This window comes from Delphinus delphis, chromosome 9 (assembly GCF_949987515.2).
Source record: "Delphinus delphis chromosome 9, mDelDel1.2, whole genome shotgun sequence".
In the NCBI taxonomy this organism is placed as follows: Eukaryota; Metazoa; Chordata; class Mammalia; order Artiodactyla; family Delphinidae; genus Delphinus; species Delphinus delphis.
The window spans coordinates 17,755,544-17,781,812 of record NC_082691.1 but is presented as its reverse complement, the minus strand read 5'-3'; the positions used below and the strand labels follow the sequence as shown (position 1 = coordinate 17,781,812).

The 26,269-nt window shown below is 37.1% G+C and overlaps 1 protein-coding gene across 2 annotated transcripts in view; it reads right to left on the bottom strand.

The window, feature by feature from the left end:
- The window catches only part of COG5 (component of oligomeric golgi complex 5), a 283,839-nt gene that overhangs the window by 82,158 nt on the left and 175,412 nt on the right, over positions 1-26,269 (bottom strand). For both annotated transcript variants that reach the window (XM_060020256.2, XM_060020255.1), the window contains exon 11: positions 21,614-21,695. In XM_060020256.2, the coding sequence (XP_059876239.1) occupies positions 21,614-21,695 (82 nt within the window). The remainder of the gene's footprint in view (positions 1-21,613; positions 21,696-26,269) is intronic.

Below are 26,269 nucleotides of genomic sequence, written 5' to 3'. Positions count from 1 at the left end.
GATAAACAGCTACTTTTCAAATACTGATATATTATAGACTATATTACTCCTTCCTAATTAAGACAGTTTCATATTAAAAAAAACCTGTTTAAAATATTGTTGAAAAAACAGAAATAGTTTTCTAGAAAAAACTAGAAATAGTTCAGAAGTAAATTAAAGTACTGAAGTGAAATATGGGTAAGTCAGTTGTACCCAAGTTAATGAGTTTTCCTATTACTCATAAAAAGAACTTTTCCTATCGAGTCCCAGAAATCTACTATGGTCCAAGACATATATTAAAAGCAAATGAATATTTATATGAACTAAAATTGACTGTAAATAATTTTATTGAGGATTAATATGCCTTCTGATTTAATTTTTAAATTATGATTTAATAAAACTAAAATCAGAATAGAAAAGAGACCTTTTTAAAACTCAAAGAAATCCCATTTAAGATGAACAGAAATTAAAATTCAAGTTTTAAATGGAAAATCTGATCAAAGCCTAAAGCATTAAACTTTGAATGAAGAATCTGAGTTAAAACACACACACACACACAAAACCTAAGATTAGCCACTTACAAACTATATACACAAATTATATATACACACACACATAATTAGGATGGAATAACTGTCTGAAAATAACTGGCTATGGTCCCTAGGTTTTGTTTTGTTTTTTCATAATAGCAGCACAAAGTCATGGAATCCAATACCAACTGGGTATGCTATGGTGGTATTCTATACCACAACTTTTCCTTTTAGCAGGAATATAAAGCATACACATTCTCCTCCAACTTCTTAACTAGTTAACCTTGAATGCACTTATGATATGAAGATGACCACCCTTGTTATCTCACAATAAAAATAACAGTCACAACAAAAATAAAGGTCACCTTCAACTTCTTACCAGCGATTCCCCTATAAATGTTTCTAGTCTTCAACTAGAACAACTGTCCATTCTATACAAGACTAATTCTTCAACTTCCATGCTTAATCTCATCCCATTTCATCTCCTCCAAGACTATTATTCTCTTCTGTATTTTCAGCTTCCAATGAATTAAAAAAAAAGATCGAACATGCTCTCATTGTATTAAAAAAAAACAAAAATACAAATAACATGGCAAATGCTTCCCCTTGATCCTTTAACAGTTTACTTGTAGCCGTTGCCCTGTCACCCCTTGCAAGTGTAGTCTACACACACCTCCTTGCCTCCTCCAGGCTGCAACCAGACTTCCAACTGCCACAGTGCTATGGAAACTGTTTTGGGAAAAGTTACAGTATCATTCTGACTGCCAAAAACAGTGGGTACTTTTCTAATCTCCTCTCACTGGATCGCTGTTGATGACTCTCTCCTTTGTGAAACTCTCCATAATCCCATTCTCTCCAGGGTTTTCTACTCTACTGATTTGTTTTTCTTACTCTTTGTTGACTTCTTTCCTCTGCCTTAAATATTTTCCTTGAAACTTAAAAAAACTGTTACTATAGAATTGAAACATATAATATGAAGAGAACCTCTACGTATCCATAACTTATCAACTTGATCTTGTTTTATCTATAACCCTACCCAATCCTCCTCCACTACTGCCAGCTATTTTGAAGCAAATTACAAACATCATGTCATCCATAAATATTTCAGCATGTATCTCTGATAGTAAAGACTATTTTAAAAAAAATAACCATAGTTCTCCTATCACACTTTACAAAATTAACAATCAGCGATCGCATATGCATGATAGACCTGTGATTTTTTTTTTTTTTGGTTTGTATGATTTAGGACCCATAAATAGTCCATATATTATAATTAGTTGATATATCATCAAGCCCCATCTATCGTTCCTCTCTTTCCTTTTATTCCTTTTAATTCTTTATTTAAGAAACTGGGTCATATATCCTATACAGCTTCCCACAGTGTGGATTCTGCTGATTGCACCCTCTGATCCCTGTATTTACTGTAGATTATCAGCTGGATCTAAAACAGTACATTTCAACCTTGGCTGCATATTGAAACAACTCTGGAAGCTTAAAAAGATCCTGGTGCTTGGGTTTCACCCCAGAGACTTTAATGTAATTGCAGTCTAGGCTTTGAGATTTTTTTTTTTTTTTTTTTTTTTTGCGGTACACGGGCCTCTCACTGTTGTGGCCTCTCCCGTTGCGGAGCACAGGCTCTGGACGCGCAGGCTCAGCGGCCATGGCTCACGGGCCCAGCTGCTCTGCAGCATGTGGGATCTTCCTGGACCAGGGCACGAACCCGTGTCCCCTGCATCAGCAGGCGGACTCTCAACCACTGCGCCACCAGGGGAGCCCTAGGCTTTGAGATTTTTAAACATACTCCAAGTGATTCTAATGTGCAACCAAGTTGAAAACCACTGCAATAGATAAGAGATTTGATCTGATTCCAGGGTCAATAATTTCCGGTAAGCCTACTGCATATGTAGCATATGAACTGGTGTACCATTTACCTTTTTTATATTAACAGTCTACTAATAATCATTGCCCAGATCTACTAAGAGACTGCAAAATGAAGATACTGTAACATTCTTTGTACATTTATTACAGGTGATATTTTTATAAATAAAAACTTATGAAATCAATTATTCAGTTTCTCTGAGATACCGTTTGTAGGAAAGGCAGGAAAAATGTTTTTCTTTCCCCTTTATTTACCACTTTTCAAAGTAAGGAGTAGTATCATCAAGGGTAAGCAATAAGTATTTCTTCACTTACATCATTATGAATTCATGGATTTAGATGTACATGATGGATTTAAATCACTTGTGATTGTTATCCTTATTGATGTTAAATTTATTCCTTCTCTGGTAGATTATCCATTCAAATTGCTTCCTGAGTCCTATTAACTCAATCCTAATAGGCTTGGTCTTCATATCTTCCTTGCTTTCAAGTATATGGGGTTACAAAATTATCCTGCACATTTCTTGCCCCAGACCGAAAATCAGTCATTTCTCCAAGGACCTTTAATTTCTTTTAATGGGAAATCAACTTTTAAAACCACAGCATCGGTGTCAGAAGGGTTCAGTACTAATGAAAGGGTCACTATTTCTACGGCTTTTCAGTAGACAGAGCTATGAAATGTATGCAAATCAAATAATATATATATGTATTTTAATATCTTTATTGGAGTATATTGCTTTACAATGTTGTGTTAGTTTCTGTTGTATAACAAAGTGAATCAGCTATATGTATACACATATATCCCCATATCCCCTCCGGCTTGTGTCTCCCTCCCACCCTCCCTATCCCACCTGTCTAGGTGGTCACAAAGCACAGAGCTGATCTCCCTGTGCTATGCAGCTGCTTCCCATTAGCTATCTATTTTACATTTGGTAGTGTATACATGTCAGTGCTACTCTCTCACTTTGTTCCAGCTTACCCTTCCCCCTCCCCGTGTCCTCAAGCCCATTCTCTATGTCTGTGTCTTTATTCCTGTACTGACCGTAGGTTCCTCAGAACCATTTTTTTTTTAGATTCCATATATATGTGTTAGCATACGGTATTGGTTTTACTCTTTCTGACTTATCTCACTCTGTATGACACACTCTTGGTCCATACACTTCACTACAGAAAACTCAATTTCGTTTCTTTTTATGGCTGAATAATATTCCAATGTATATATGTGCCACATCTTCTTTACACAATCGTCTGTCGATGGACACTTCGGTGGCTTCCATGTCCTGGCTATTGTAAATAGAGCTGCAATGAACATTGTGGTACATGACTCTTTTGGAATTATGGTTTTCTCAGGGCATATGCCCAGCAGTGGGATTGCTGGGCCGTACAGCAGTTCTGTTTTTAGTTTCTAAGGAACCTCCATACAGTTCTCCATAGTGGCTGTGTAAATTTACATTCCTACCAAAACGGCAAGAGGGTTCCATTTTCTCCACACCCTCTCCAGCATTTATTGTTTGTAGATTTTTTGATGATGGCCATTCTGACAGGTGTGAGGTGATACCTCATTGTAGTTTTGATTTGCATTTCTCTAATGATTAGTGATGATGAGCACCCTTTCATGTGTTTGTTGGCAATCTGTATATCTTCTCTGGAGAAATGTCTATTTAGGTCTTCTGTCCATTTTTGACTGCATTGTTTGTTTTTTGGATATTGAGCTGCATGAGCTGCTTGTATATTTTGGAGATTAATCCTTTGCCAGTTGCCTCATTTACAACTATTTTCTCCCATACTGAGGGTTGTCTTTTCGTCTTGTTTATGGTTTCCTTTGCTGTGCAAAAGCTCTTACGTTTCATTAGGTCCCATTTGTTTGTTTTCATTTCCATTTCTCTAGGAGGTGGGTCAAAAAGGATCTTGCTGTGATTTATGTCACAGAGTGTTCTGCCTATGTTTTCCTCTAGGAGTTTTATACTGTCTGCATTACAATAAGGTCTTTAATCCATTTTGAGTTTATTTTTGTGTATGCTGTTAAGGAGTGTTCTAATTTCATTCTTTACACATAGCTGTCCAGTTTTCACAGCACCACTTATTGAAGAGGCTGTCTTTTCTCCACTGTATATTCTTGCCTACTTTATCAAATATAAGGTGACCGTATGTGCGTGGGTTTATCTCTGGGCTTTCTATCCTCTTCTGTTGATCTATATTTCTGTTTTTGTGCCAGTACCATATTGTCTTGATTACTGTAGCTTTGTAGTATAAGCTGAAATCAGGAAGCCTGATTCTTCCAGCCTCATTTTTTGTTCTCAAGATTGCTTTGGCTATTCAGGGTCTTTTGTGTTTCCATACAACTTGTGAAATTTTTTGTTCTAGTTCTGTGAAAAATGCCATCAGTAGTTTGATACAGATTGCACTGAATCTGTAGATTGCTTTGGGTAGTATAGTCATTTTCACAATGTTGATTCTTTCAATCCAAGAACATGGTATATCTCTCCATCTGTTTGTATCATCTTTAATTTCTTTCATCAGTGTCTTATAGTTTTCTGCATACAGGTCTTTCGTCTCCCTAGGTAGGTTTATTCATAGGTATTTTATTCTTTGTGTTGCAATGGTAAATGGGAGAGTTTCCTTAATTTCTCTTTCAGATTTTTCTTTACTAGTGTACAGGAATGCCAGAGATTTCTGTGCATTAATTTTGTATGCTGCTACTTTACAAAATTCATTGATTAGTCCTACTAGTTTTCTGGTAGCATGTTTAGGATTCTCTATGTATAGTATCATGTCATCTGCAAACACTGACAGTTTTACTTCTTCTTTTCTGATTTGGATTCCTTTTATTTCTTTTTCTTCTCTGATTGCTGTGGCTAAAACTTCCAAAACTATGTTGAATAACAGTGGTGAGAGTGGGCAACCTTGTCTTGTTCCTGATCTTAGTGGAAGTGGCTTCAGTTTTTCACCATTGAGAACGATGTTGGCTGTGGGTTTGTCATATGTGGCCTTTATTATGTTGAGGAAAGTTCCGTCTATGTCTGCCTTCTGGAGGGTTTTTACCATAAATGGGTGTTGAATTTTGTCAGAAGCTTTTTCTGCACCTACTGAGATGATCATATGGTTTTTCTCATTCAATCTGTTAATATGGTGTATCACATTGATTGATCTGCATATATTGAAGAATCCTTGCATTCCTGGGATAAACCCCACTTGATCATGGTACATGATCCTTTTAATGTGCTGTTGGATTCTGTTTGCTAGTATTTTGTTGAGGATTTTTGCATCTATGTTCATCAGTGATATTAGCCTGTAGTTTTCTTTTTTGTGACATCTTTGTCTGGTTTTGGTATCAGGGTGATGGTGGCCTTGTAGGATGAGTTTGGGAGTGTTCCTCCCTCTGCTATATTTTGGAAGAGTTTGAGAAGGATAGGTGTTAACTCTTCTCTAAATGTTTGACAGATTCGCCTGTGAAGCCATCTGGTCCTGGGCTTTTGTTTGTTGGAAGATTTTTAATCACAGTTTCAATTTCAGTGCTTGTGACTGGTCTCTTTATATTTTCTATTTCTTCCTGGTTCAGTCTCAGAATGTTGTGCCTTTCTAAAATTTGTCCATTTCTTCCAGGTTGTCCATTTTACTGGCATATAGGTGCTTGTAGTGATCTCTCATGATCCTTTGTATTTCTGCAGTGTCAGCTGTTACTTCTCCTTTTTCATTTCTAATTCTGGTGATTTGAGTCTTTTCCCTATTTTTCTTGATGAGTCTAGCTAACGGTTTATCAAATTTTGTTTATCTTCTCAAAGAACCAGCTTTTAGTTTTATTGATCTTTGTTATTGTTTCCTTCATTTCTTTTTCATTTATTTCTGATCTGGTGTTTATGACTTCTTTCCTTCTGCTAACTTTGGGGGGTTTTTTTGGTGGTTGTTCTTTCTCTAATTGCTTTAGGTGTAAAGTTAAGTTGTTTGAGATGTTTCTTGCTTCTTGAGGTAGGACTGTATTGCTATAAACTTCCCTCTTAGAACTGCTTTTGCTGTATCCCATAGGTTTTGGATCACCGTGTTTTCACTGTCACTTGTTTCTAGGTATTTTCTGATTTCCTCTTTGATTTCTTCAGTGATCTCTTGGTTATTTAGTAGCGTATTGTTTAGCCTCCATGTGTTTGTATTTTTTACAGTTTTTTTCCTGTAATTGATATCTACTCTCATAGCATCACGGTTGGAAAAGATACTTGATATGATTTCAATTTTCTTATATTTACGAAGACCTGATTTGTTACGTAAGATATGATCTCTCCTGGAGAATGTTCCATGAGCACTTGAGAAGAAAGTGTATTGTGTTGTTTTTCGATGGAATGTCCTATAAATATCCATTAAGTCCATCTTGTTTAATGTAACATTTAAAGCTTGTGTTTCCTTATTTATTTTCCTGTTTGGATGATCTGTCCATTGGTGAAAGTGGGGTGTTAAAGCCCCCTATTATTACTGTGTTACTGTCAATTTCCCCTTTTATGGTTGTTAGCATTTGCCTTATGTATTGAGGTGCTATGTTGGGTGCATAAATATTTACATTGTTATATCTTCTTCTTGGATTGATCCCTTGATCATTATGTAGTGTCCTTCTTTATCTCTTGTAATAGTCTTTATTTTTTTTTATTTTTATTTTTTTTGTGGTATGCGGGCCTCTCACCATTGTGGCCTCTCCCATTGCGGAGCACAGGCTCTGGACGCGCAGGCTCACGGCCATGGCTCACGGGTCCAGGCACTCCGCGGCATGTGGGATCTTCCCGGACAGGGGCACGAACCCATGTCCCCTGCATCGGCAGGCAGACTCTCAACCACTGCGCCACCAGGGAAGCCCAATAGTCTTTATTTTAAAGTCTATTTTGTCTGATATGAGAATTGCTACTCCAGCTTTCTTTTTTCATTTGCATGGAGTATCTTGTTCTAATACCTCACTTTCAGTCTGCACATGTCCCTAGGTCTGAAGTGGGTCTCTTGTAGACAGCATATATATGGGTCTTGTTTTGCATCCATTCAGCCAGTCTATGTCTTTTGCTTGGAGCATATTTAATCCATTTACATTTAAGGTAATTATCGTTATGTATGTCCCTATTACCATTTTCTTAATTGTTTTGGGTTTGTTATTGTAGGTCTTTTCCTTGTCTTGTGTTTCCTGCCTAGAGAAGTTCCTTTAGCATTTGTTGTAAAGCTCGTTTGGTGGTGCTGAATTCTCTTCATTTTTGCTTGTCTGTAAAGGTTTTAATTTCTCCATCAAATCTGAATGAGATCCTTGCTGGGGAGAGTAATCTTGGTTGTAGGTTTTTCCCTCCATCACTTTAAACATGTCCTGCCACTCCCTTCTGGCTTGCCAAGTTTCTGTTGAAAGATTAGTTGTTAATCTTATGGGGATTCCCTTGTATGTTATTGTTGCTTTTCCCTTGCTGCTTTTAATATGTTTTCTTTGTATTTAATTTTTGATAGTTTGATTAATATGTGTCTTGGAGTGTTTCTCCTTGGATTTAGTCTGTATGGGACTCTCTGTGCTTCCTGGACTTGATTAACTATTTCCTTTCCCATATTAGGGAATTTTTCAAGTATAATCTCTTCAAATATTTTCTCAGTCCCTTTCTTTTTCTCTTCTTCTCTGGGACCCCTATAATTCAAATGTTGGTGTGTTTAATGTTGTCCCAGAGGTCTCTGAGACTGTCATGAATTCTTTTCATTCTTTCTCGTTTACTGCTCTCTGTGGTAGTTACTTCCACTATTTTACCTTCCAGGTCACTTATCCGTTCTTCTGCCTCAGTTATTCTGCTATTAATTCCTTCTTGAGTATTTTTAATTTCATTTACTGTGTTGTTCATCATTGTTTGCTTGCTCTTTAGTTCTTCTAGGTCCTTGTTAAACTTTTCTTGTATTTTCTCCATTCTATTTCCAAGATTTTGTGTCATTTTTACTATCATTACTCTGAATTCTTTTTCAGGTAGACTGCCTATTTCCTCTTCATTTGTTTGGTCTGGTGGGTTTTTACTTTGCTCCTTCATCTGCTGTGTATTTCTCTGTCTTATTTTGTTTAACATACTGTGTTTGGGGTCTCCTTTTTGCAGGCTGCAGGTTTATAGGTCCTACTGTATTTGGTGTCTGCCCTCAGTGGGTAAGGTTGGTTCAGTGGGTTGTGTAGGTTTCCTGGTGGAGTGGACTGGTGCTTGTATTCTGGTGGATGAGGCTGGATCTTGTCTTTCTGTAGGCAGGACCACATCTGGTGGTGTGTTTTGGGGTGTCTGTGAACTTAGTATGATTTTAGGCAGCGTCTCAGCTAATGGGTGGGGTTGGGTTCCTGTCTTGCTAGTTGTTTGGCATGGGGTGTCCAGCACTGGAGCCTGCTTGTCGTTGGGTGGAGCTGGGTCTTAGCATTGAGACGAAGATCTCTGGGAGAGCTCTCGCCGACTGATATTACGTGGCGTCCGGAGGTCTTTGGTGGTCCAATGTCCTGAACTTGGCTCTCCCACCTCAGAGGCTCAGGCCTGATACTTGGCCGGAGCACCAAGACCATGTCAGCCACACAGCTTACATGTAAGTGGGTTAAATTCTCCAATCCAAAGGCACAGGGTGGCCAGCCTTCTGTGCTCCGCTTGGTCTTCCAACCGGGCATTGTCCTCCGTGCCTGGTCAATATGGATAGTCTGCTTAGGATCCAGGTCCAGCTGCATTCCCTAGCATCTAGAAGAAGCAGCCATCGTCCCCATCCTCTCCTATCCCTGCCGCAACTTGTCACCAAATAATATATTTTTAAAGAAAAAATACCTTATCAGTTGATCTCACCCATTTTTATATGTTGTTTCACCTATGCTGAAAATCCAGACTCAGTTTGATACCAACATAATTATTTATTTACACCACACCACACAAACAACTGTCTGAATATAACAATAACAATACTATCGATAACATGGTTATGGAAAAGAGGTAATGTGTTTTTTGGGAAGTTCTTGTTATCCTATAAGTATATCCCAGTAGGGCTATAAAAAATCATTACTGTGGGGCTTCCCTGGTGGTGCAGTGGTTGAGAGTCCGCCTGCCGATGCGGGGGACAGGGGTTTGTGCCCCGGTCCGGGAAGATCCCACATGCCGCAGAGCAGCTGGGCCCGTGAGCTATGGCCGCTAAGCCTGCGCGTCTGGAGTCTGTGCTCCGCAACAGGAGAGGCCACAACAGTGAGAGACCCGCATACCACAAAAAAAATAATAATAATAATAATTACTGTGTTTAAAAGTAAAGTAGTCATAAAATAGATAAACAACAAGGACCTACTACTGCTGTATAGCACAGGGAACAATATTCAATACCTTGTAATAACCTATAATGGAAAAGAATCTGAAAAAGAATATATATATTCAATTATATACATATAACCGAATCACTTTGCTGTAGACCTGAAACTAACACAACGTTATAATTTAAATATACTTCAATTTAAAAAAGAGGTTTTAAAAAAAAGAAAGTAAAGTAGTCAAATGAGTAAAGTAAAAAGTCAAATGAAAGACTGCCTCTCTGTGTGGTTATGCCACCAACTGGACACATTATTGCATTAATATTTTACTTTTAATTTTTAGTAATTTCTTCTTTCATTTTAATTTTGTTTTATAACTATATAAAATATTTATATAAGTTCAAAACTAAATCTCCACAACAAAGTATACTCATAGAAGTCTAGGTTCCATCCCTGTCCTCTCCTATGTATTCTTCACACACTCCCTCCCCCAACTACTGATAATCATTTTGTTCTGGATTTTATGGTTTATCCTTCTATTTGTTAAAAATATGGGCCAAGGGCTTCCCTGGTGGTTCAGTGGTTGGGAGTCCGTCTGCCGATGCAGGGGATGTGGGTTCGTGCCCCAGTCCGGGAAGACCCCATGTGCCGCAGAGCGGCTGGGCCCGTGAGCCTGCACGTCCAGAGCCTGTGCTCCACAACGGGAGAGGCCACAACAGTGAGAGGCCCGCATATCGCAAAAAAAAAAAAAAATATATATATATATATATATATATATATATATATATATATGGGCCAAAATGTGTATTTACTTATACCACTCCCTTTCTTATTAGCACACTGTAGACATATTTCTCTATAACTTGGAGATTGCTCCATAGTAGTATAAAAAGATATTCCTCATTCCTTCTTTTTTCTTTCTCATTCCTTTTTATAGCTGCATGGCATTCCATTCTATGGATGCACCATAGTTTGTTTACCTAATCCCCTAGTGATGAACATTTGGGCTGTTTTCAGTTTTTTTTCCAAATAATGATGCAATGAACAGCCTTGTGAATATGTCTCTTCATGCTTTTCCTAGTTCATTTATGGAATACATCCTTAGAAGTAGAGTTGCCGAGTAAAAAAGCAACTGCTTACATAATTTTGTTATAGATACTTATATACTTCGTTAGGTAATTTTGTTAGAAACTCCCCTCTATAAGGTTTGTATGCTAATTAGCATTGCATTAGAGTGACTATTTTCTCATAAGCTTGCCATGTGTTATCAAACTTTTTTTTACTTTTTTGCTAGTTTGATAGATGAGAAATGGTGTTTCTGTATACTTTTATTTTGCATCTTTCTATTTATAGGTGACACTGAGCATCTTTTACAAATGCTTAAGAGATACCTACACTTTTTTTGGCAGGGTTGTTGGCCTTTTTCTTCTTATTTTAGAAGCTTTTTATATATTAGTGATACTAACTCCTTTTCTTTGATATAAGTTATAAATATTTTTCTAGTTTGTCATTGTCATTTTATTTTGCTTAAGGGTTTCTTTGCCATGTAAATTTTTTAACATAATCAAATTATCAATCTTTTCATCACTGCTTCTGGATATTAAATCAGAGAAGCTGCTTGTTCACTTGTGTTCCTTCTGGCACTTGAATGGTTTCATATTTCACATTTAATTCTTTGATCCACTTGGAATTTACCCTGCTATGTGAGCAAAGTGGGGATTTTTTTTCTCTTAGCTCTTTTTATCTATATCTCCTCTTCAACTCTAAGCACTTTATTCATTTCCATAACTACTGGATCACTTTTATCCATTCAACAAATCTCCATGGAAGATTTAATTAAATATCTTAGTCTCATATTTGCTTTCTTCTTTTACCTCAGTGAAAACTGCTTCATAGTTTATAACTAATGATATAAAATGCTCACTGTAAAAAATCAAATAAAGGCATAAGGAAAAAAGTAAATGTTACCTGGTATCCTATTATCCTACAATAATCATGCTACCATTTTTTCACCATGCTTCTGAGTCCCTGTTTATCACATATATATACTGTTGTTTGTGTTCTAAAAGTACTTCATATTTTAGGGTCTCATTTACCTTATAAGTGCTTACTATTTTTTTAACGAGAAGTATTTTTATTTGACAGATTGGTTTTCTCCTCAGATTTTCTAATACTTAAAGCCTTTGATATTAACACTTTAGGGATCCATTTCAACAGGATGTTTATTTTGTATTAAGCACTGCACTATGTGATAGGAATGTAATATGGAATAGAAGTACACAGAGACGCTTTCTCTAGAGCCTAATGGGAGATACAGCGAGGCAAGGAGGTGAGCCAGTACAATGCAGTGGGGTAAGGACTGAAACTGGGAACATGTCAGAGTTTTGTGGGAGCAGATAGAGGATATCATACCCATATTTGAGTGTGTGTATGGGGAAGGAGGCGTCAAGGAACACTTTATTTCTAAAGTGAGAATGGAAAGATGAGTGTGACTTTTCCAGATGAACCGGGGATATAGACATGTGTTTCAGGTATTTGTAAATACTGAGAAGAAGGAGGGTGATTCATTCAGGAACAAAAGCTCAAGGACAGAAATTTTAAAAATTAAAAAGGAAAGAAATGATTGCTAAAGAGAGGAAGGGACCAGAGAAGTCAGGTTGGGACTGTATCCTGAGAGTAACAGGGGTAAGAAGACTGGAAGAAGAAGAGTTGTTAAGACCAGTGCTCCCATCTTAACAACTAAAGAAGCCAGAGATATTGTTTAAAATTCAGGCTTGCCCCATACAGAGAACCTCTGCTGGACAAGAGGGAAACTGGAAAAGCTTTCAGTGGTTCGTGGAACTGGAGTGACAATTTTTAAACTTAAAGATTCTCAACCCAAGCATCCTATGGAAGATTTACTTAGTTACGCAGTTGCAGGGAAGCTGGGGAACTAGGTCTAAGCTTCAAAAAGCACGGGTCAAAATATCCTTCATATTTCTGGAAACCTATCTTAGGAAACAAAGACCACCTGGGGGGAGAGAACATGCTACCAACAGAGGCAGGTCTTCCTTCCCATGAAGACATTCACCAGATTGTGCAGTTTCATGTGGCAGGAGGCTAAAAGAGCTTGTCTGAAAGCCACTGGAGGACAGAGAAAGATAACCTCAATATTTCAGGGCTAAGGCAACAAAGACCCTCCAACTTCTCAATTAAAGGCCTGGGAGAAGCATGCCTTAAAAAAGGGGAGGGGCTTCCCTGGTGGCGCAGTGGTTGAGGGTCCGCCTGCCGATGCGGGGGACGCGGGTTCGTGCCCCGGTCCAGGAGGATCCCGCATGCTGCGGAGCGGCTGGGCCCGTGGGCCATGGCTGCTGGGCCTGTGCGTCTGGAGCCTGTGCTCCGCGGCGGGAGAGGCCACAACATTGAGAGGCCTGCGTACCGCAAAAAACAAAAAAAAACAGAAAAAAAAAAGGGGGAGAATTAGAGATATACTGAGTCCTATTAAAAGTGCAACTACCCCAAACCAACCCAATCCTAGAGTGAACTGAAATGGTCATACAAAGGGAGAGAAAAGAAACCAACAAAATACTTCATAATATGCAAATAAAATCCTATGAATCAGTAAGACATACAATTCTATAGAAAATCAACAGACGTGTAAAAGAGCATATGCAAATGGCCAATATATATATGGAAAAATGAATAATATCATTAATCATAAAGGAAATAAAAATTAAAGCTACAATGTGATTTGACTAAACATCCACCAGAAAGATAGAACAAAAAACAGAAAATAGCAAGTGATTAAGGCTGTGGACAAACTGGGACTCTCATATACTGTCAATGGGAGTTTAAATTGGTACAGTGACACCGGAAAACTTTTTGGCAGTGTCTACTAAAGCTGAACATATGCATACTCTATCACCTACTATATTCATTTCCTATAGCTGCCGTAACGAGTCACCACAAACTTGGTGGCTTAAAACAATATGTGTCTTATCTTGCAGTTCTGGAGGTCAGAAGTACAAATTTGGTCTCACTAAATCAAAATCAAGGTGTCAGCAGAGCTACTTTCCTTCTGGAGGTTCTAAGGGAGTTTCTACTTGACCTTTTCACCTACCTCCATTCCTTGGCTTGTGGTCCCCTTCTAGCAGTTACATCACTCCGACCACTGTTTCCACGATTACATCTCCTCTTCTGACTCTGCTACTGCCCTCTTACCCTTCTAAGGCCCTTGATGACTACACCGGGCCCACTCAGAAGATCCAGGATAATCTCTCCATCTCAAGATCTTTAAATTATATCTGCAAAATCCATTCTGCCATGTAAGGTAACACATGCAAATTTCTGGGAGGGCTATTATTCTGTCTACCACACCTACCTATTTTCCATTCCTGGGTTTATTCCCAATAAAAAAGGACAGAATTGTCAGAGGTAGCATTATTTAAAATAGCTTAAAATGGGAAACCACCCAAATACCCACCTATAGTATGGTGGATAAACTATAATATGGCATATTGACCGAATGGTTTATTTTACAACATTGGGAATGACCTACAAGGACACGCAACAACATGGAGGACTCTTAGAAACATGGAGCGAGAGACGTCAGAAAACAAGCACAAGATTAAAACTGGATGATTTTATCTGCATAAAATAGCAATAATTGGGCTTCCCTCGTGGCGCAGTGGTTAAGAATCCACCTGCCAATGCAGGAGACATGGGTTTGAGCCCTGGTCCAGGAAGATCCCACATGCTGTGGAGCAACTAAGCCCGTGTGCCACAACTACTGAGCCTGCTCTCTAGACCCCGCGAGACACAACTACTGTAGCCCACACACCTAGAGCCCGTGCTCCTCAACAAGAGAAGCCACTGCAATAAGAAGCCTGCACACCACAACGAAAGAGTGGTTCCTGCTCTCCGCAACTAGAGAAAAGCCCGCATGCAGCAACGAAGACCCACCACAGTCAAAAATAAAATAAATGAACAAAAATAAAATAAATGAATTATTGCTCATTTAAATAGCAATAATTAAAGCAAAAAAAAACCCAAACCCATCTCTACCATCAGAAATTAGTGGTTACTCTTCTTAGGAGAAGAAGAGGCAGAAACTAGAAGGGGGCATGAGGGGAGCCAGGTATATTCTGGATTCAGGTAAAATTCTGGTAATATTCAGGTAATATTCTGGTAATATTCAGGTAATATTCTGTTTCTTGATCTTGATGCTGTTCTTGATCTTGGTTACACAGCTATATTGAGATTTGAAATATTCATTTAGGTATATAAGTATGATACACATACCTTTTCTTTATGAGTACAGTTGGCCCTTGTACAACACGGGTTAGAGCTGTGTGGGTCCACATACATGTGGATTTTTCAATAGTAAATACTACAGTACTACACAATCTGCAGTTGGCTGAATCTGCAGGTGTGGAACCACAGATCTGGAGAGCCGACCATAGTGATACATGGATTTTTGACTGCACAAAACGTCGGTCCTTCTAACCCCCATGCTGTTCAATGGTCAACTGTATTATACTTTAATGAAAGTTTTTTTTTTTTTTTTTTTTTTTTGCGGTACATGGGCCTCTCACTGTTGTGGCCTCTCCCATTGCAGAGCACAGGCTCCGGACACGCAGGCTCAGCGGCCATGTCTCACGGGCCCAGCCGCTCTGCGGCATGTGGGATCTTCCCGGACTGGGGCACGAACCCGTGTCCCCTGCATCAGCAGGTGGACTCTCAACCACTGCGCCACCAGGGAAGCCCCAATGAATGATTTTTAAAAAGAGAAGTCAATGAAAGACTTTTCAAGTCTTTTAAGATTTTTGCAGTTTTATTTAGATATAATTGACTTATAACATTTATTAATATGTACAACATAATGATTTGATATATCTGCAAGATTTTATCAGAGAATTATATGATCAAATTTGTCCTGTCAAAGAAAGTTTCTAAAAAGTTGCTCGATGACTAGACTTAATTTCTGCCAGGTTATACAAACTTTCAGTACTTTTAAAAAACACTCCTCTCAAGTTCTCAAATCTAGAGACTTCTCTTTTTCAGCAAGCTCCAAGTTTTCTTCTTTATGTGCTACATGGTGCTCAGGATGGTCCCTTGTAAACTCATTAGAGCTCTGTAGCAAAAGAATACTTCAGGGGCTTCCCTGGTGGCACAGTGGTTGATAGTCCGCCTGCCGATGCAAGGGACACAAGTTCGTGCCCCGGTCCGGGAAGATCCCACGTGACGTAGAGCGGCTGGGCCTGTGAGCCATGGCCGCTGAGCCTGCACGTCCGGAGCCTGTGCTCCACAAAGGGAGAGGCCACAATAGTGAGAGGCCCATGTACCACAAAAAAAAAAAAAAAAAAAAAAAAGCTTCAGTTGCAGGGATCAAAATTCTAAAAGGTACTTAAAATGAGGGTGTGAGATCTATCTCCTAAGTATATATATTTAAGTTGTACATTAACTTTTAGGAAATGCATCACAGGGACTTCCCTGGTGGTGCAGTGGTTAAGAATCTGCCTGCCAATACAGGGGGCACAGGTTCAATCCCTGGTCCAAGAAGATCCCACATGCCGCGGAGCAACTAAGCCCATGTGCCACAACTACTGAGTCTGTGCTCTAGAGCCCGCGAGCCACAACTACTGAACCCACGTGCCTCAACTACTGAAGCCCTCACGCCTAGAGCCTGTGCTCTGCAATAAGAGAAGCCACCGCAATGAGGAGCCCATGAACTGCAATGAAGAGTAGTCCCCGCTCACCGCAACTAGAGAAAGCCTGTGCACCACAACGAAGACCCAATGCAGCCAAAAAAAAAGAAATGCATCACAGTAAAATCTCATTTAACATGGACACCATTCTAACATTTTTTTTAATCTACACTAAAGTATTCATAATTGTATAGCTTGTTTATCTCCCTATTTCAAAGGAAGAGTGGACTCCCAATTTATCACTGTATCTTTAAAAAGGTAAAGATAATCAGTTTTAGCATATATTTTAAGTCTTAAAGCTTTCTATATCTTCTAATGTGCCTATCTCCTAAAGCATTTCTCTTATTCACACTTGATTTTCCAAAGCACTACAGATATATACCATGTAGCTTTCTTAACTGTATGAATCAACTCCTTGAGTTGCTTAAGAGTTTTGATAGATTAATATTACACAAAGGGTTTTAAAACAGATTTACTTGCCAGAACATTTTAAGCATATTTCAAAAAATGTTTTTAAGTGCTTATGCTATTATAAAAGGGCACTGGCATCTTTTCTTCCTTGCTTCCTTCCTCTTTTTCTTTCGTCCTTCCTTCCAGTCCACAAGCATTTATTGAAGCCTTACTGTGTGCTAGGTACACTTTTAGCCATTGAAGATACTACTACCATGACCAATATAGTATTCCATGTCTTATGGGGAATTAAATTCTAGTGAGAGGAGGGAAGAGTTCAGACTAAATAAATAAATAGTGTATTAGTAAGTGATGAGAGCTATGGAGAAAACTAAGGGGGATAAGACATTCTGGGAAAATCACTTTATAAAGAAGAATTATGAAGTCATTTCAAAGAGTTCAAAATGGTAATGTTTATTTTGCTTGTTTCTATTGAGACTTGAAAAATATATGTATCATAAGCCAACAGGTTGGTGAACAAACATTATCTGGAAACTACAATGAGAAATAACAGACATAAAGCTTAGAAATCATCTTGGAAATAACTATCAGCCACAGATAATTAAAGCAGCACATTTCCTACAGAAGCTATTCTGAATATTCACAGTGACAAGTTCAGGCCCCTTTCCTTTTAAATAAAGTAAATTCACTGTCAAACCCCTAGATTATATTTTATTATATCTAATAGAACTTATTTTTATTAAGCATGAACATTTAAAATCAGAAGGAACATGTTTCTAACTAGGAAATTTTTCCTTTAGATATTTTCTGCCAAATATTACTTACTTAACACAATCTGTTACACTGTATATAATCTTCAACTCTGCAGATGATTGCATCTCCTTTATATTGCCTGTCTATAATTTTAAACAATTACTACAGTACACTCCAGGGACTATATGTGCTATATAAATGGACTCTGTCTCTTTCTCCAGCCTTGAAGCTGGGCAAATGCAGACCTTGTAGGCCTGTAGGGTGCAGCCTAACAGGTTCTCAGGTGTTTATCACTTTATTTTAATTTTGTAGTATTTTTCCTCAAGGAAAAGGATTAGAGAGAATATATCTGTTCCTCACACAAGACTGGGAGGAGTGCCTGTTCCTGAAAGCCAAACTAAAAAACCTCACAATTCACAGAGTATCTGGTAGAGTCTAGCCTCTGTAGTGGGAAATAAGTAGCTCTAGACTAAACACTGCTCAGGTTTTGCCAAAAAATCTAAAAAACAAGACTCAAAGGAACCGAATTGTTTTTTAGTAACTTGACAGTACCCTAGAGTAAGAATACTTAACAGGAAGACAAAAGTATCTAGTACTAAACAAGGTAAAATTCATGTGTGATACTGAATCACAAATTATTAGACATGCAAAAAAGTAGGAAAAAATATCAATGAGGAAGAAGAAGAAAATTCAATCCACCAGACCCAGAACTGACAGAGAGGACTGAATTAGAGACAAGGGCATTTCCATTCCAGTCGCACTCCCTAGAGTTATACTCTCTTAATATCTGTGTGACTTGTTGGGATGAAGTTTACGTTATACAATTACTAAAAATGTGCTAAATCAACCAATAATAAACAATATTGGGAGATGTAATGGTTAAAGGTTTGAAATATTTCAAGTATCCTAAGGTTATTTCTTTGGTATGTTCCTACCACATTGAGAGAAAAAAATATTCAAAATGCCAATTAAGTTTACTCATTAAAGAAAGAAAATAAAATACTGTCTACAGGGCTTCCCTGGTGGTGCAGTGGTTAAGAATCCGCCTGCCAATGCAGGGGACATGGGTTCAAGCCCTGGTCCTGGAAGATCCCACATGCCGTGGAGCAACTAAGCCCGTGCGCCACAACTACTGAGCCTGTGCTCTAGAGCTCAGGAGCCACAACTACTGAGCCTGTGTGCCACAACTACTGAAGCCCGTGCACCTAGAGTCCGTGCTCTGCAACGAGAAGCCACCGCAATGAGAAGCCCCCGCAATGAGAAGCCCGCACACCGCAACAAAGAGTAGCCCCTGCTCGCTGCAACTAGAGAAAGCACACGTGCAGCAACCAAGACCCAACGCAGCCAAAAATAAATTAATTAAATAAATAAAATTAAAAAAAAAAGAGAGTAGGAATATACCAATCTAAAAAAAAAAAAATACTGTCTACAACAACTCCAAGGTTTTGTAAAGGCTTTGAAGTGATAAAGTAAAATTTTAATGAATGCTTGAAAACAGCAACAATGAGCTTTTACATTGCTTTCTTTTATTCTAAAAACTGAGGTTTTAATGAATTTTGTAATTATGCTTATATATTTCGTAGGTCAGTTTACATCTTTGTGTTTTCCTACTGGTATGTGAGTAAATGTATTCCACAACTGGCTTATAGTGTGAAAGTTAAATATTAAAGAAAACTTCATCATAACTGGTTTCATGAAAAACCATTACTTTCATACATGGAGTAAGAAACTATTGAAAGGCTGTATTTATATAATACTATATTTGAATATTTGAAAAATTACCTCCTAAAACTGATAAATCAGACATTTTTCAAAACTAAAAACTTTCGTCATTTGGAAGATACTGTTAAGAAAATGTAAAGGCAAACCACAGACAGGGGACTATATTTGTAAAACATACATCTGAGAAAGGACTTGGAATCAGATATACAAGGATATTTTAAGACTCAATAATAAGACGACAAGCAATAAGCTAAAAAAATTAAATAGAACTAAAAAGTCAGTAACTTTGATGAACACTTAACCAAAGAAGATATACAGATGGGAAATAAACCTATGAAAATCTAGTCTTTAGGCTAGTGAAGTTAAAACCACAATGAAAGTTCACTGAACACTCACAAGAATGGCTAAAATTAAAATGACAGGGCTTCCCTGGTGGCGCAGTGGTTGGGAGTCCGCCTGCCGATGCAGGGAACGTGGGTTCGTGTCCCGGTCTGGGAGGATCCCACATGCGGCGGAGCGGCTGGGCCCGTGAGCCATGGCCGCTGAGCCCGCGCGTCCGGAGCCTGTGCTCTGCGGCGGGAGGGGCCGCAGCGGTGAGAGGCCCGCGTACCGCAAAAAAAATAAATAAATAAAAAAGACAATATCACGGATTGATGAAAATATAGAAGAATTATCATACATTGTTGATGGGGATGAAAAATGGTACATCTATCTTGGGAAACAGTTCAGCAGTTTTTTAAAGTTAAACATATACTTATCAAATGATCAGGAAATTCCACTCTATGTGTTTACCCAAGAGAATGAAGACATATGTCTACAAAAGACCTGTATGTAAATGACTGTAGTAGCTTTATTCATAATAACCCCAAACTGTAATAAACCAGTTATTCCCCCAACTGGAGAATAGATAAATTGTGTATATCTACACAATGAAATTCTAATCAGCAATAAAAAGAAATGGACTACTGGTACATGCAACAACATGAATAAACCTTAAAATAACTACGCTGCTATACAAGAACTCATACTGCATGATTCCAGTTTTATGAAAATCTAGGAAAAGCTAACTTATACAGACAGAAACCTTATCATTAGCTGCCAGGAGCCAAGAGGTAGGAATAGGAGATTAACTATAAGAGTACATTAGGGACATGGGGGTGGGGTGTTGGTGATAGAAATGTTCTATATCTTTTTTTTTTTTTTGCGGTACGCGGGCCCCTCACCGCTGTGGCCTCTCCCGTTGCGGAGCACAGGATCCGGACGTGCAGGCTCAGCAGCCATGGCTCACGGGCATGGCTCTCCGCGGCATGTGGGATCCTCCCCAACCGGGGCACGAACCCGCGTCCGCTGCATCGGCAGGCAGACTCTCAACCACTGCGCCACCAGGGAAGCCCTGTTCTATATCTTAATTGTGATGGTGGTTATAAGGACGTAAACATCTGTCAAAAATTCATAGAATTTTCTGCTCAAAGTTGGTGAATTTTATATATGTAAATTACATCTCAAAAAAGCTGCCCAAAACAGATACCTAAAGCAGGGAGAAGCACAGTATTCTTTGAGTAGGGTGATTTGTAGAAGTAAATAGAATGAATCAGTCCTAAATAAACCCTCTGCTTAAGTTCTGTCTGGGCACACACAAATGAAGACCTTCTCTATGGTCACTGCCTTGCTGCACACTCCTTTAGAAGTAGAAGTAGGGAAGCAAGGTAGTGTGGTTAATTCATTCTGGAGTTGTCAGGGACTAAATAATGCTTACATTATTAGGTACTTTCAGTAACTGTGAATAACAACTACATACAAACTCTCAAAACACTTTTAAAAGGCCTAGGTACATTCAATGCTCTTACATTCAGTGATTAGACAAAAACACTTATATGATATTAGCTAGTTTGTATACTTCATTGTTTAGAACTACCCTGTGTGCCATTATTTCATGACAAAAACAAACTAAGAAAAATTTGTTGGATTATATTTGGTTAAGCAACTTTTAATTCATGATGTGGGTATTTCAGCTGTTCATTCATCAAATCTTCATTTTAACAATAAAGGAAAAGCTATAAGGTCTCTGCCTTTTAATATCTCTTTGTTAGGAATTAAAATACTCTACAAGCTTTAACTAAATTCTTCAACATCAATCACCCTTTACATAGGAAAAATTCAGGTTCCTCTGACTGAATTATGGAGAATTAACTTATTCTTCTGGAGCATTTTATTTCACATCCTAAGTATTTTAAAAGTGTAAAAAAAGAATTTATTGCTTATATAACTGAATATATAGGTAACATAAGAAATGACAATTAGCCAGAAGTTTTTAAAAGATGTTTTATAAATAGAGCAAAACTTCTTGATATTAAATTTTAAAGTAACTGAAAAACTGTGAAATCAACTTGCAAAATAAATACTGTACTTACAGTTTGTTGCTGTCTGAAACTGAGAAGAAAGTGCCTGAGTAACTGAATTCCAAAATGTGTATAAAATTTCAGCGTGTCCATCCTATGACCCAAAAAAAGGGATGTATTATTTTTTTTAAATTACAATGGATAAGACATAGCATTGAAAAAGTATTAAAAATGTATTTCAGTCTATCAAACAATGGAATTATTAAGTAACTAAGTAGAAATATATAGATTAGTCAAATCATGTCTCATGTCATCATCGTTCTCTGCTACATACTAGCTGTGTGAGCTTGGGCAAGTTGCTAAATCATTCTGTGCCTCCCTGCCCTCTGTAAAACGGAGATAACAGTACCCACACTGCAGGATTATTACAAGGACTTTAAAAGTTTATTAAAGTAAACTCTTGGGACAGTTCTTGACATATAATAAATCTTCAGTGAATGTTATTATTATTACAATTATTATCATCATCATTTTATATACAGAAGGCAATTTTTGTTACCATAAGAAAATGAAGAACAAGCATGCTTAGACCAAGAGTGACCACCAAGATACAATTCACCAATTACGAAAGAGAACTGCCTGAAGTATAGACACAATTTTGTTTTTGTTTTTTTAAGTCACAGGAATTCCTATTACTCAGCTTAGCAGGATACAGTCACTCAACTATTAATACATATTTTAGAAAGTAATTACTAAAAGGAAAAGATAAAGATTAGTTTAAGTGTCATTTGTTAAAACCGGACAAAGTATTTTAATACTGTTAAAAGAAAACGACACTTACAGAAATTCTACCAAGCCCTTTAAGGTACTTCTACATGTGTGATAATATTATATCAAATTGCCGTTATTCTATTTTTGAAGTACAACAATGCCAATTACACATGGTTCACCCTAGTAACATAAATATGTATAATGTTCAAATATGACTACTGTCATAAAAAAGAATAATTAGGAAATTCATTCATTCTGCTTTAGTTTTGTACTTGCAAAGAATGAAATTCTACTTTTCAAGGTTATAAGAAAGAAAATGAGCAATGAAAAATACTGATTTCTCATTTTTGTGCCTATGCACATATCTATTTTCCTTGTTGTTTGTTTCTTTCATAAGTTTTGTTTTGAATTCAAATGGGTATTGTGTATCATAAAAAGGCAAATCAAATAATTGCTAATTTCTTATGCAGTGATCACAAAATAGATTCAGATTACCAAGATTTTATGCAATATGTGTATTGTATATCAAACACTTTAAAGTGGATGTTTTTCCAACAAGGACCTACAGCACAGAGAACTATATTCAATATCTTGTAATAACTTGTAATGGGAAAGAATCTGAAAAAGAATATATATACATATATAAATAAATGAGTCACTTTGCTGTACTGAAACTAACACAACATTGTTAATCAATTATACTTTAGTAAAAAAAAATAAAGTGAATGTTTTTCATCATATTAAAGAACCATTTTAATACATCACATTAACAAAATGAAGGACAAAACCACATGATTATCGCAACTGATGCACAAAAACGCATTTGACAAAATTCAACACACTTTCATGATAAAACCACTCAACAAGCTAGGAACAAGCTAGGTAATTACCTCAATATATTAAAGGTCATATATGAAAAGTCTACAGATAACAACATAATGGTAAAAATCTGAAAGATGTCTAAGATGCAGGAAATTTGGTGACTATATATGCTTCTACATACACACACATACATACACTTTAAAAAGTAAACTTGGGTCAATCTTGCTTAAGCATACAAATACAAAATTCTCACATATAATAGCAAATTGATTTCAGTATTTGAATTATCTACCTCAACAAGTAGGATTTATGTCAGCAAGGTACCCATCATTAAATATTAGGAAATATATTAATATAAGAGCCCAATGTCTCCAGAAGGAAATCTACAGGATCATTTAGCTGAGGTAATAAAAGGCAATTAATACCCTTTAATTAACAAAATAATACCCAGTCCTCATATGTTTTAAGTTCATAGAAAACAATGCATGAAACGATTCTTATACTTTTAAAATTATGATAAAAATCACAAAATTTACCATCTTTACTGCTTTTAAGTGTACAGCAGTGTTAACTCTATGTACCTTGATGTGCAACAGATCTCTGGAACTTTCTCATCTTGTAAAACTGAAACTCTAAACCCATTGAGCAACAACTCCCATTTTCTTTCTCCCCCCAGCCCTTGGAAACTACCTATCTACTTTCTGTTTCTAAGAATGTGACTACTTGAGATACCTCATGTGAGTGGAATCATACAATATTTGTTTTTTTGTGTGACTAGATTATTTCATTTAGCATGATGTCCTTAAGTTTCATCCATCTTTAGCATGTAACAGAATTTCCTTCTTTTTTAAAGACTTAATAATATTCCATTGCATGTATGTATATACGTGTGTGTCTGTGTATCACATTTTCTTTATCCCTTCATCCATCGTCAGACACTTGGATCGCTTCTATCACTTGGCTATTATGAATAATGCTGCAATGAACATGGCTGGGCAAATCTCTCTTCAAGATCCTGTTTTCAATTCTTTTGGATATACTGTGTATCTCCAGAAGTGAGATCGCTGGATCATACATTAATTCTGTTTTTAATTTTTTTGAGGAACCTCCACAGTTTTTCTTAGCAGCCGCATGATTTCACATTTCTATTAACAATATACAAGGGTTCCAATTTCTCCACGTCCTCACCAACACCTGTTTTCTGGTTTGGAAATAGTCATCCTAATGAGTGCAGTAATACCTCATTATGATTCTGATTTGTACTTCCTGATGATTAGTGGTGCTGATCATCTTTTAATATGCTTGTTGGTCATTTGTATGTCTTCTTCAGACAAATATCTATTCAAGTCCTTTACACACTTTTTTAGTTGAGTTGGGTGGTTTGTTGTTGTTGAGTTGTAGGAGTTCTTTGTATATTATGGACATCAACCCCTTACCAGATATATAGTTTGCAAATATTGTCTCTCATTCTGTAGGTTGCCTTTTCATTCTGTTGTTTCCTTTGTCGCACAGAAGTTTTGAAGTTTGGTGTAGTCCCATTTGTCAATTTCACTTTTTGTTGCCTGTGATTTTGTGTCATATCCATGAAATCACTGCCAAGTCCAATGTCATGAAGATTTCCCAATTTTCTACTCTGAATTTTATAATTTTAGGTCTTACATTTAGGGCTTTAATTCATTTTGAATTAATTTTTGAATACAGTTTAAGGTAAGGGTCCAATTTCTTTCGTTCACACATGAATATCCAGTTTTTCCAGCATCATTTGTTGAAGAGACTGGTAATATAAAGTTTGTGTGACCCTTTGTATTCTATATACCATTATTTGTTTTATTTTATCTGAAATTCATACTGTCGCTATTGCTTTCACTTGAGAAATGTTTATCAGTCTATTTTTATTCTTGTCATGTCGCTGTTTTTTGACTCTTATAAACAAAGTATTCTATTTTTAAACACTGTTTTACCTTTTAATAAGAAATTATAAACCAAATATGTTTAATTAATAGGTTGTTTCTGCTTTTATCATCTCATTTTATGCTTTCTTTGTGTTTTCTTTGTTCTGTGGATGATTTTTGTTAGCTTTTATCTTCTCTAGAGGCTTTTTCTTTTATTTCTTTTGGATGTGTCATTATCTATTCCTACAACTAACCATAAATTCCTTTGATGCAAATCATCTTTGTAATTCACAGAATTACTGAAACAGATTTCTAGAAATAACAGGAATTCTTCAAGGCTTTTTAGAATTGCCAAAGTAAACAAGAAAATTCTAACTCCTAGACATGACCTTTTGAAAGAAAACGTAGGGTCCCAGATAATCTGGCTACTTCTTCCTTTTTAGTGACAAGTCACTCAAAACTTCTAAGCCAAGAAGTATGTACTTTTAACTTAATCAGAGAAGAACTCAAAGTGTCCATGCGTTAGAATGTATTTGAACGTTGGCTAGGAAATTAACATTTTCTGAATGTCCATTATGTAACAGGCACCACTGAATGTTATCTCATTTAAACACTACAACAACCACCAGAATGTAAGCTCCATGACAGCAGAGGTCCCATTTTGTCTTTCTTACCACTCTAATTTCAACATCGAGAATGTGACCAGGACATAATAGGCACACAATAAATATTTACTGAAAAAATGAGTGGAATGATCTTATAAGATGACATTTTTAGTCCCTTTCTAGAGTGAAAACAAAGGTCAAAGAGAAAAGGTGACTTGCTTAGAATTATACAGAAAGTAGTACAGTAGTACAAAAGTAGTAGAGCTGGGATTTGATCTAAGGTTTGTTTGACTGATATATTAAAGTATTAGTCCCCTTTAACTTGACTTACAAAGCCTTATATGACATGATTGTCCCAGTCTACTTCTCTTGTTACATACCACTGAGGTCAAAGATCCAACCTGCACAAATTCCTTCAGGTTGCTGAAGGTTCTTCTGTAGTTTCTCCCAGTTACCGGCTTTTAATCCAGCACCTTCATCAGAGTCAGTTTAGGTGTCTCTTCTCTTTGTTCCCCCAGGTTTGGTGCACTCTGTTATATACATCTATAGCATCCCATGTTCCCCACCATAATTATATTTTCCTATTTAAATATAGGAAAAGAGCGGTGGTTAAGAAGAGGAACTCTGAAAGTAGGATA